This window comes from Alosa pseudoharengus, unplaced genomic scaffold (genome assembly GCF_046254945.1).
Source record: "Alosa pseudoharengus isolate Yale_2024_CS ecotype anadromous, Long Island Sound unplaced genomic scaffold, YU_APseudo_1.1 YU_APseudo_1.1_scf_6, whole genome shotgun sequence".
Classification (NCBI taxonomy): domain Eukaryota; kingdom Metazoa; phylum Chordata; class Actinopteri; order Clupeiformes; family Clupeidae; genus Alosa; species Alosa pseudoharengus.
In genome coordinates this window covers 13,046,262-13,058,731 of record NW_027468848.1, presented here as the reverse complement: position 1 = coordinate 13,058,731, position 12,470 = coordinate 13,046,262, and the positions used below count along the sequence as shown (strand labels likewise).

General features: G+C 38.6%; 1 protein-coding gene across 1 annotated transcript in view; it reads right to left on the bottom strand.

Annotated features, from left to right (window-relative positions):
• LOC143106805 (histone acetyltransferase p300-like) overlaps positions 1-12,165 on the bottom strand; it is a 37,519-nt gene extending 25,354 nt beyond the window's left edge. Inside the window, exons 1-12 of the mRNA XM_076271282.1 lie at positions 11,856-12,165; positions 10,665-10,768; positions 10,377-10,424; positions 8,937-9,032; positions 8,114-8,624; positions 7,752-7,816; positions 6,037-6,138; positions 5,478-5,588; positions 3,930-4,034; positions 2,878-2,979; positions 2,251-2,361; positions 1,213-1,317 (exon numbers count right to left, since the gene is read on the bottom strand). Coding sequence (XP_076127397.1) covers positions 1,213-1,317; positions 2,251-2,361; positions 2,878-2,979; positions 3,930-4,034; positions 5,478-5,588; positions 6,037-6,138; positions 7,752-7,816; positions 8,114-8,624; positions 8,937-9,032; positions 10,377-10,424; positions 10,665-10,759 — 1,451 coding nt within the window. The 5' untranslated portion in view covers positions 10,760-10,768; positions 11,856-12,165. The remainder of the gene's footprint in view (positions 1-1,212; positions 1,318-2,250; positions 2,362-2,877; positions 2,980-3,929; positions 4,035-5,477; positions 5,589-6,036; positions 6,139-7,751; positions 7,817-8,113; positions 8,625-8,936; positions 9,033-10,376; positions 10,425-10,664; positions 10,769-11,855) is intronic.
• Positions 12,166-12,470: the final 305 nt, after the last annotated feature.

Here is a 12,470-nt window from a genome sequence, read left to right as displayed (position 1 = left end):
ATATAGTAAATTCTGTCACACTTTTCGAAATTATTTCAGCTTGTGTAGGCCTATTAGTGCTTTCTGAACATATTGAACACACTGAACACATACCGCGATAATACCGAAAACCGTGATAATAACTTACTAAGTTACTATAACCGTGAGGTTAAATTTTCATACCGTTACATCCCTAGCTGTCCCTCAAAGTTGATCAAAATTGTATTGGAGTTTTTGGCTGGGCTCTGTTTAGGCCTTCAGAAGACATATTTGTACTCAACATAGACTCTTAATTTATTTCCCTTATTGAGATAAGTAGAAACACTCTCACAAAAAGCAATGAACAGAACATAAATTCCTTCAGGGTCCGAACAGCAGACCTCACAAGTCTGAAAAATAAATTTGGTTATCATTTTTAGAGCGCCTTAACACCTTGTGGGAATATACAAAGATTTTTTTTATATTGTTTCCTTCACTCTCAATATTCCCTTCTTTTTAAAGAAGAAAGATCAATATGTTTTGTGTTACCACAGTGCCACCTGTGGTTGTATAGAGTAAACTGTGGTAACTCTATACATAACATATTGATCTCAATGGTGCATTTCGCCCATGTTCAGGGTGGAAAATAAAAAAGAAAGATTTGCATAAGACAAGTCTAATTGGTTTTTTTAAAAAGAAGGGATCATGGAGAATAAAGAAAAAAATATGAAAAAATCTTTGTTTATTCCCACAAGGTGTTTGGGTGCCCTGAAAATGAGAACCAAAATGATTTTTCAGACTTGTGAGGTCTGCTGTTCAGACCCTGGCCATGGCGCTGATACCGCTATATTCGCAAATGTACGTACATCAGGCCCACTAGAAGGAACTCAAATTATATCCTGTGAGACAAATAACCATTCCCTTGTCAAGAATTTAGAAGATAGTTGGATGGCCTTTAGGACCATGAGAAATTCCATGCCGGCCGCAGTGTCAAACTCTCATTTGAATGGACATTTTACAGTGTGCTCTGTAGGTTAAATTGATATGTAGTGGGAGACATAACCTAGCAAGAACACTTTTTATTATTATTATTATTATTATTATTATTATTATTAATATCATATTTCTTACTAATCATCATCTATCATTGTCCATTTTAAACAGATAAAGAGTTTACCTTGAGTGAATGGAGCATTAGGCAGCATTATGAAGAGCCGTGTAATAATAATCATCACAAATGAATGATGTGCTCACCTTGAGTCACGTGGTGTAAATTCTCCCCTGAAGTCGTCTGGTGGATCCATTGACTTCAGAGACACACAGCTGGATGCAGGTGAGTCTGACCTCTCCAGCTTCACTCTGAAATCACAACATATTGAAAATCAGAATGCACTGACATTTTGAATAAAATGTATTCCATTGTCTAAAGACATTTCTGATGAATGTGCTTGTGTGTGTAATAACAGGAACACTAATTTTGGTGGATATTGGTCTGTGTCTGAAATGTTGCAAACCAGTCACTGCAAATACTTACAACTAAGTAGTAAACCTGCAGTATTTCCACACAAACACATTGCACTCAATTGATCTGACATTGTTAAGAGTCATTAGTATTTTTGGTGTTCTAGAGACAAACAACGGTAATATATCCCTCACCATTTTTATAGGCTTTAAGCACATGATGTCACTTTGTCAGTAATATTCACCTACAGTCCTAGAGGCATTAAGTAAGGGATGATGTATAGAACAATCATTATCGGAAAGTAAGTCTTGACTTGGCAAGCAGGACCCTGACACGCCAGCGGAGGGGCCTTGCTTTGTCCTGAAGGGACTTTTTTTCCGATAATAACCAGTGTTCTATACATTATCAGGCTTATTACACAGCTACTTGCCAAAACGGAAAAAAAAATAACTCAACATGATATGACTCTTTACATTTATTTGTTACCGTTTCATCATGGCTTTTGCTGAGAAACAAATAGTTCGCAACACACGCTGAACTTGAATCAAACATTCTTTAAAACAGCTGATCGACCGTCTGCTTTCCAATGCAAGAAGTGACCTGACTACTCACGGAGTGATATGAAAGACGTGAATATGAAGCACAAAACCCATTTTTCTTGACAGCGGTCTGTTATACTTAGCAACGGTCTGTTATCGAGAAATATCAGACCTCCGAACATTGGGAAGGCCCATTTAAGTGAATGGAGCATTAGGCAGCATTATGAAGAGCCGTGTAATAATAATTTATATCAATCATCTTCCATTCTAAATTAATGATGTGCCGCTCACCTTGAATCATATGGTGTAAATGTTCCTCTTTTTTTGAAGTCGTCTGGTGGGTCCATTGACTTCAGAGACACACAGCTGGGTGCAGGTGAGTCTGACCTCTCTGTCTTCACTCTGAAATTACATGTTCAATTTTAAAATTGAAAAAAAAAAATCTATGATGATCTACACATGCTGTCCTACTTCAGGGTAGTCTTGAGACAGATAAAAAAAAACCTTTTAAAATGATAGGCTTCATTCAACATAATCAATAAGAATATGTAAGAGTGTCTAATAATGTAAGAAGTGTTCACTCAATTGCAAGGGGGTAAAGATTTACAGGGGAGGAGTTTTTATGCTCTTAGTGGGAAGGAGTCAGGTCTTTCAGGGGATAAGACCCAATTGGCATGCTGCCTATGATCATGCACAAAACATTCATGTTCATGATTAAAAAAAAGTTAAGATCTAATATTAAAGAGTTGAAAATTGCATTACCATTTTAGGGGACTTTAGTGGACTGGTATTTTATTCCAAATTAAAAAACTACAGCCAAACTGATCATCGTAAAGAGTTCAGATATTAAGACTGCGTGTAAGACTGCCAGACCAGTTCAGTTGCCTCTTGGTAGACGAGAAAAATTACAAAACTCACATTGAATCAGGTTTGGATTCTCGCTTAAAGTCATCAGGTGGATCCATTGACTTCAGAGTCACACAACTGGGTGCAGGGGAGTCTGATTTCTCCAGCTTCACTCTGTAATTAATTACTCAAAATGATTTGCATATTAAAGGATCAAAATAAGGTACCAACAAACTATATAGTTAACATTAACCTCTGGTTAACATAAACATGGTAACTGAGGTAGTTCTGTTTGACCTAAGTATGCCATTTGCATACTTAGGTCAAACAGAACTACCTCAGCCATTTATTGGCCAGACTTTTGCACTATTATTATATTGACTGTCTACTGTATGCACAAATGCACAATTTCAACCCATTTTTTTTGCTGCTCTTATTTCTTCACTGTATGTGCCTTCTTATCTACTTTTTATATTGTTTAATTGAATGTTATGTTTTTGTCTGTGGACCTAATTGGTAAAATGTCTTGTCTCCACTGTGGGATAGTGGGAAACGTAATTTCGATCTCTTTGTATGTCTTGACATGTGAAGAAATTGACAATAAAGCAGACTTTGACTTTGTAAGGTGGTCTTGGGGATTCAATTAACTGTTGAATATAATTTACTGTGTGCCCATGACAGAAACACTATCCAGTGTTTCCCATACATTGACTTATTTGTGGCGGCCTACAACAATATCAACATTGATCACCACACATTGATTTTCCAGGTTATACTAAATTGTGCTTAAATCTGGTTAGCATCATAACCACACTGTGCTAATTTGTTTAAAAACTGTTGCATTCAAGTTAATTCTGCAAACCAACCACCACAAATGGAATTCAATTCTGTGGGAAACACTGCTATCTGAACTACAGATACCCAGTGTCAAACTCTCAGGTATAACATTCACAATTGACATTTGACAGGGAACTGTACAGGTTAAATCAACAACTTGTGGAATACAAACACAAGCATTTTTTTTTTGGGGGGGGGGGGGCAAGAACATTTTTACCGGTCATTTATATTTTATACTAATCATCATCTACCATTATCCATTCTAAACAGATGAATGGTGAGTTTACCTTGAGTCACGTGGTGTAAATTCTCCTCTGAAGTCATCAGGTGGATCCATTGACTTCAGAGTCACACAACTGGGTGCAGGGGAGTCTGACCTCTCCAGCTTCACACTGAAATCACAACATATTGAAAATCAGAATGTACTGACGTTTTGAATAAAATGTCCATTGGCTAAAGACATTTCTGATGAATGTGCTTGTGTGTGTAATAACAACAACACTAATTTTGGTGGATATTGGTCTGTGTCTGAAATGTTGCAAACCAGTCACTGCAAATACTTACATCTAAGTAGTAAACCTGCAGTATTTCCACACAAACACATTGCACTCAATTGATCTGACATTGTTAAGAGTCATTAGTATTTTTGGTGTTCTAGAGACAAACAACAGTAATATATCCCTCACCATTCTTATAGGCTTTAAGCACATGATACCACTTTGTCAGTAATATTCACCTACAGTCCTAGAGGCATTAAAGAAGCCCTATGCAACAATTTTAGCAAAAATTACCTTAATTATGCAGGTTGAGAGTCGTTCTGATGGTTCTACAACACTTTTTGGGTCATTTGGTGGGTGCTTCGTCTCCCCCTAGTGCTTCTCCGCGGAAAAACCGACTATGCAACTTTCTGGTCGCGGTCCGAACACATCCGGATGTAACTCAGCGGAAGTATCGCGCCTCGAAAATGTAGTCAGATTGTAGTTTCTGAGAAGACTGCAAAACGGACTCCGACTTGGCTTTGTTGCTGTTGAAATTGTAAGTAGCCTACCCTTGGGTGACCTTTGTTTTTTGTAATGTGATTTGATAGTCTCTTGAACAATGTGTTTGCTCGACCGTTTTATTGTGAGCCCTGTATGTGTTTAGCTTGGTTTCTTGATGGCTAGCTAGCAGTCACTTGCTACCGAAGCTGCAGGGGGAGCTATGTCGTGAAAAATGCGAGCCCAAATCAGACGAAAACCCAGAAACAGGGCTTCTTTAAGTAAGGGATGATGTATCAATCATTATCGGAAAGTAAGTCTCGACTGGCAGGACCCTGACACGCCAGCAGAGGGGCCTTGCTTCGTCCTGAAAATACTTTTTTTCCGACAATAACCGGCGTTCTATACATTATCAGGCTTATTATACAGCTACTTGCCAAAACTAAAAAATAAACTCGACATGATATGACTCTTTACATTTATTTGTTACCGTTTCATCATGGCTTTTGCTGAGAAACAAATAGTTCGCAACACACACTGACCTTGAATCAAACATTCTTTAATACAGCTGATCGACCGTCTGCTTTCACTTTTGAATGAAGTTCCAATGCAAGAAGTGACCTGACTACTCACGGAGTGATATGAAAGACGTGAATATGAAGCACAAAACCCGTTTTTCTTGACAGTGGTCTGTTATACTTTGCAACGGTCTGTTATCGAGAAATATCAGACCTCCGAACATTGGGAAGGCCCATTTAAGTGAATGGAGCATTAGGCAGCATTATGAAGAGGCAGAGCTGTGTAACAATAATTGATATCAATCATCTTCCATTCTAAACAAATGAATGATGTGCTCACCTTGAGTCACATGGTGTAAATTTTCCTCTTTTTTTGAAGTCGTCTGGTGGATCCATTGATTTCAGAGACACACAGCTGGGTGCAGGTGAGTTTGACCTCTCCATCTTCACTCTGAAATTTTAAAATTGAAAAAAAAAAAAAAAACAATCTATGATGATCAATGCATGCTGTCCTACTTCAGGGGGGTCTTGAGACAGAAAAAAATCTTTTTTAAAATGATAGGCTTCATTCAACATAATCAGTAAGAATATGTAAGAGTGTGTAATAATGTAAGAAATGTTCACTCAATTGCAAGGGGGTAAAGATTTACAGGGAAGGGGGGGGGGGTTTGGCTCTTAGTGGGAAGGAGTCAGGTCTTTCAGGGGATAAGACCCAATTGGCATGTTGCCTATGATCATGCACAAAACATTCATGATCATGATTAAACAAAAGTTAGTTGAGACTAGATCTAATATTAAAGAGTTGTAAATTACATTACCATTTAGGGGACTTTACTGGACTGGTATTTTATTCCAAATGTAAAAAAAAACTACAGCCCGAGAAAAATTACTGAACTCACATTGAATCAGGTTTGGATTCCCGCTGAAAGTCATCAGGTGGATCCATTGACTTCAGAGTCACACAACTGGGTGCAGCAGAGTCTGATTTCTCCAGCTTTACTCTGAAATCACATGTTGGAAATCAGAATGTACTGACATTAAATAAAGTGTACTCCATTGTCTAAAGACATTTCTGATGAATGTGCTTGTGTGTGTAATGACATGAACACTAATTTTGGTGGATACTGGTATGTGTCTAACCTTTTGCAAACAAATCACTGCAAATACTTATATATCTAAGTAGTAAACCTACAGTATTTCCACACAAACACATTGCACTCAATTGATCTGACATTGTTAAGAACCATTAGTATTATTTGTATTCTAGAGACAAAAAAAGTAATATATCCCTCATCATTCTTATAGGCTTGGCGCCATGTTGTGCTGGGTGTAAGATAGAGCCCATCACCTTCCTGAAATATTCAAGGTTTTCCCTGATAAAACACATTGCCTGGATGGCATAATGTGATGCTCAAAACCTGTGAACATCATTCAGAATTGATGGGCCTTGCCAGATGGGCAAGATGTCCATGCCATAGGCACTTATGCACCTCCACACCATCATAGATGCTGGCTTTTGAACTGAACCCTATAACAAGTTGGATAAGGTGGATAGTTGGATAGTCCCTCTCCTCTTTAGCCAAGAGGAGTCGATGATTTCCAAAAAGAATGATACATTTTGATTGGTCTAACCACAGGACCGTTTTCAACTTTACCTCAGTCGACCTTAAATGAACTTGGACCCAGATAAGATGGTGGCATTTCTGTGTCAAGTCTAAATAAAATTTCACAGGTTGAGCATGAGCCCATACAATGATTTTCTTTACAGAAAATGGTCTGGTTTCAATGCAGTGCCAGCTGAGGTCTCTCCCCAGCTCAGTCCTGTCCCTTGTTTTAAAGGTTTTTCTGGATTCTCTGAATATTTTAATGATATTACATAGCATAGATGATGAAAATTCCCAAATTCTTCATATTTTTTAATGTTAAGAAACATTATTCTAATATTGTTTCAGCATTTGCCCACACAAGTTTACACAGAGTCATTAGTACCTCCACATCTTAACATCTGCGAGACTCTGCTCTTTTGTATACCCAATCATGGCTCCAGTTCACCTAATTAGTTGTGAAATGTTCCTATATATATTTCCTCAGATGTATCTACTTGTACCAATTTTAAAATGGGCAACCATTCACAGTTCATTTGAAACTTGATGTTGTACAATTTCACACACTTTCCATGTCACTTCATCTAATAATTTAGCCACAGTTGACTGAAGAACTGAAGAACATTTTGTTGATTGTAGATAGTATAGATAATAAAGTCTTCTCTGTCTCAATGCTACATTTCATATTTTTATTTAAACCTACAACTCCATTTCTACATAGCCAAAATAGCAGAATCCTGGTTTAGGAAGTAAGAATATTTGCAATGCACTTTCTAATCAGACTGTTCAAATTTTTGGATGGATTTATTGTTTTTAGAAATATGTTCTCTCTCATTTTGTAATGATGAACTTCTTTTAAAGCTATTTTCCAAAGCAAATGACAAATATTCAGTTGTAAGAACTTGTATTGTTGCCCCACTGTAAATCCCCATACATGGCAATCTGGCCTAGAGCAGGTTTAGCATAAGGCCATGATAGAATGTTGCACTGAAATATACTGGGTTAGGTACCGTTGGTCCAGTGTCCCTTGCTGGATACTTTGATCTGCATCTGGAGACCATAGGCCATACGAAAGCTGGGTCATACAGGACAGATAGAAACAGGTGAGAGACTTTAGTGTGAGCATCACGTTGTTAGCCTCCAGAATGTTTCAATTAATTATGACTAAAGTCAGCTTTAAAGTAATATAGACCTATATATAGATACACATTTATATTTGATAAGCCATGCTGTTGTTACCGATAGATACATACAGATTGCCTCTGTATAAGACGTTTTTTATCAGTCTGAATCTGTAATTAATTCTACCAAAAAATAATTTAACTTTTAATCACAGCCGTAAAGACAACTCGGTAACTGCTACATATCTTACCCATTCTAGGTCTTCACCCTCAATACATTTAAAGTCTTCGATTTTGATGTTGTGCTGCTGACTGAGCTTTTGTTCCTGGATTTGGGGTTCCACCAGTGTGTGTTTCTGCAGTACTGCAACTGTGTAGTGCTGCCTAATGTGAGACTCACAGTAGGAGGCAGAGCAGGTCAGACAGGATTTCACAGCTCTGAGTTTCCCCCCAGTGCAGAAATCACAGGCCACATCTCCAGGACCAACGTAGCATTGAGCAGGAGGAACAGGACTGAACTGCTGGAGCTTCTGGACCACCACTGCTAAGGCTGAGTTTGAGTAAAGTGCAGGACAGGAGCTGTATGTCTGTGAGCACTGGGGACAGGCATAGTGTCCTGCATGGTTAGGCTGGGCCCAGTATGAGGTGATGCACTGCCTGCAGTAACTGTGTCCACATGGGATGGAGACTGGGTCCTTCAGCACGTCTGTACAAACGGAGCATGTGAAGTGGTCCTTTGTCAGGAGACTGGTAGTCAGCTCACTGTAGAGATATAAGCAGACAGAGTAATTACTTAACACCGTTTAACTGTACTGCATGAAGACCATACACTTTATCAATCAAAGTATTAATTAATTATTTATTTAATTAGTATCTATTTTGCTTAATGCAGGCTTACAACATTTTTTAATCTGTTTACTGGTAATTTTAACTATTGTAATGTATTGTAATATTGTGTAAGTTGCTTTAGACAAAATGTCTGCTAAATACAATAACTATAAACATTACCACAATCATAATTTATCAGTGAACAGTGGTGAGGAGCATTTCAGTGAACTGGCAAACTAAACTCACCTTGAGTCAAGTAGTCTTAATGCTAGTTTAAATTGATCAGGTAGATCCTTTGATGTACAGCTTGGTGCAGATGAGTCTGACCTCTCCTGCTTTAGACTGAAATCACAACATATATTGTTCATATGAACTTGTTTAATGACATCACTTTTGGAAAATAAGGGTTCTTGATGTACATCAACTTTACCCTGGAAATCCAGAGTTCTCGAGAGCACAATGGAATGGTCTCTGCGAGACACTCTGGCAAAGAGCAATGATGCACGTTACTTTTACCCCAACATTCCGGGGAACCAGCTAAACTGATTAAGACAGCGCTGCAACGTTGGAGGACAGTACACATTGTTATCCGATTGCGTCAAAGTCCGAAATCATTCAGAGTAAACATGGTGTAGTGTTATCCAATTGCGTGCAGTGAGATTTTTAAATGCATGCTTGTTGCCGCCCCTCGAGTTGGGCCATTACATTGTTCTTTGCCAGACCCTTATCATTAGATTATCAGGGTCTGGATTTTCCAGGCTACATCAACTTTATAATCCTTGACAGAACCAGCCCTCCTTACAATACTAAGAACAAGTATGCCATTGAGAGAAAATGTGTAGAGCCCAAAACAAGAGAACAATACACTACATCGCCACAGAATTCTGTATCTTACACGGAAGCATGAAGCAGATGAATAATAAAACCTTCATCTTCAGTTAGAATATGAACATCTGTGTCTAATGCAGTGCTGATGATCCAAATTAAGGCAAAATGAAAATACACAAGTGAAAATATGTGCATTAAACATATTTTTTAAATACAATATGTGTATTAAAATGGGAAGCTTGGGCTTCAAGCAAATCTGAATTCCTTCCAATGTCACTTCTTGAACTTATTCTCCATCCTAATTATCCCTTTAGGATTTACAATGATTTACTGTAAGCCATCTTAATAATATTTCAAACCTGAAAACAGGTATAATCAATCCAGTGTAAAAATGAAGCCTGTTTTAAGTGAAAAATGTATAGCTGACCCTAAATCCAGAGGTTTACATTGTTCTTTAACATTTTCATGTGGATCCATTAACTTTAGAGACCTACAGCTGGGTGCAAAGTGAGTCTGATTTCTCTACCTTCACGCTGAAATCATGATATAGGCTACAAAAGAATGATAACCAATAACAAAGTTAGCGGTTGTTCTAGACGAAAATCTATTTTCAAAATTCTAAATATAAATGATCTGAAAATAAGATGCTCTGATTAAGAAGGATGTTTCAGGTGACTCTTGGATCATATTCATGGTCATTCATGTCTCATTCATATATAACAATCAAGCAGCAACATTCTAATCTGAAGAATGAAGCCAACCCAGTTAGTGTATGATAATGATGCAACAAATTGTTGCAATCAGAAAGAATGGCTCAGCTGACCTTGACTAAAATAGCTTAGTTTTATTAATACTCACACATTTAGACAGCTGGGTGCAGGGGAGTCTGGTCTTTCCTGCTTCAGTCTTAAAAACACATTGGAAACTATGATTATCAAAGCATGTTGCACATTTTGATTACCAAAAAACACCTAAATGTCAAATAAAAAAAATAACTTAAAAGATTAGAGACTGCAAATTTCCCAGGCCAGACTCACTGGGCCATGCATCCTTTAAAATGTGTCTTAACTCAGAAGCACGAATCAGTTAAAAACCTTCTTCAATCATTTATATTGTGTAAGAGTGCAAAGAATGCCAGTTGCTTACCTTTTCTCTGACGTGAATCGTTCGGGTGATGTTGCCCTCTTCAACATGGTTACGGAAATTCCACTTGCAGTTGCAATCTTGCATTTTGTTGACATGTAGTCTACCTTTTTTGCATCAACAATATCCAAGTATCAACCTACAAACAGCAACAATAACAACAACAAAAGAAAGCAAGAACTTCTCTGTGGACAAGATGAGCGCACTGTCCCTGGTCTAATGCTTGATGTTGGTCCTTCCACTACCCAACACATAAAGGCATACAGCGCTTTATGGACATGCCGTTCAGCGTCAGCTGTGTTTAATTCAAATTTCCATGTTTTTTTCATCTGGGCAGCAATGGCATCTTGCAGTATAGAAGCACTCTCAAATAACTTTTGGATGTCATCATCAGTTGGATGTCATCATTAGTGTTAGAAGGTTAAGCTTCTGTGCCCTATTCTCATTCTTGTGAGTATATTTTCCTCCTGATCCAAACACTTTTCAAAACATCGCTCAAGCAAGGCATAAGCAGTTTCCTCCTGAGGTCAACCTCCATTTCCCATCCCTGGGCTGACTGCAGGAGATTCTGCCTGGCTTGGCTGTGGACGACAGGACTTTTCCATTTTTATCTTACTAACACATCAAGCTGTCCTTGGCCAGAATCTAGTGGTATCCGGGGGGCCTTTTTCATGGAAAAGTTTGGGAACCCCTGGGCTAGAGGAGCTAGAAGCTGAGACTGACTGACAAACTGAACCACTCTGGAGATAACATAGTAGGCCTAGGTTAGAAGCAACAACTTGGGCAGTGAAGTGATGCATAAGGTAGCCATTTCCCATGTTCATGTCACGTGAGCTAGAGCTGCTTGCTCTGTAAGGCCCTATTTCTGTTCCTCCCAAACTGCGTTAAAATGGTAGCCTGACGAGCCAGACCCACATTAACATCTAATTTGCCTCCGCTAGGGTGCGTCTAGATTTATAGGCTATTAAAATGGTGTTTTGCAGCCAGATTTCAACACACACACACACACACACCAAGTGTGTGTGTAACTGTAAAAGTTAAAAGCTTTTGTTCGTGCGGTTAGCTTAGGTCTATTTGATAAGGGATGTAATTGGTAGACTGACGTGATTAAGGAAGGCTGTGCCTGTAGGCTTAGGTTTTACATAGGCTCAATAAGATATGTTACACATTAGGCAAAATCAACCAAAAGCTCACATTTTGTACGTAGGCTTAGCCCAGGGGTGTCAAACATAAGGCCCGGGGGCCAGATCAGGCCCGCCAGCAGGTTTCATACGGCCCCCTAGATGTTTTGGGTAGGAATGGAAAATTAGAAAAAAAGATCACATCCAGTTATCTTCAACAATGTGTAATAAGCAATATCTCTATAAAAATTGGTAACACTACAAACCATCCCCAGGAAGGAAGAAGCAGAAAAACTAACATGAAAGTAGAGCATTTCAAGAGAGAAAGAGCAGTATATGACAGCAGTGCATTATTGTGTACTTGTTTTCTCATACACTAAGTGATAAAATCAAACAACACTGCAGAAAAATTATAATAACCTTGACAATGACGGCCCCCCATGAGGTCTCATTCCAACAAATCCGGCCCACTACCTAATATGAGTTTGACACCCCAGGCTTAGCCGGTCAGAGTGCGGGTCGGGTATCATTTTGTCTTCTTAATTAAAATAGTCGCGGTTTGATTTGCGATCGGGCTGATTTAAATATCGGACGAGTGGGCTCAAAGAGCTCCATAGCCCAGGGGCCTCAGGTTGTAGGCTACAGGTGATGAGAACATGAGCACAGGTGAGAACATGAGCACAGGTTG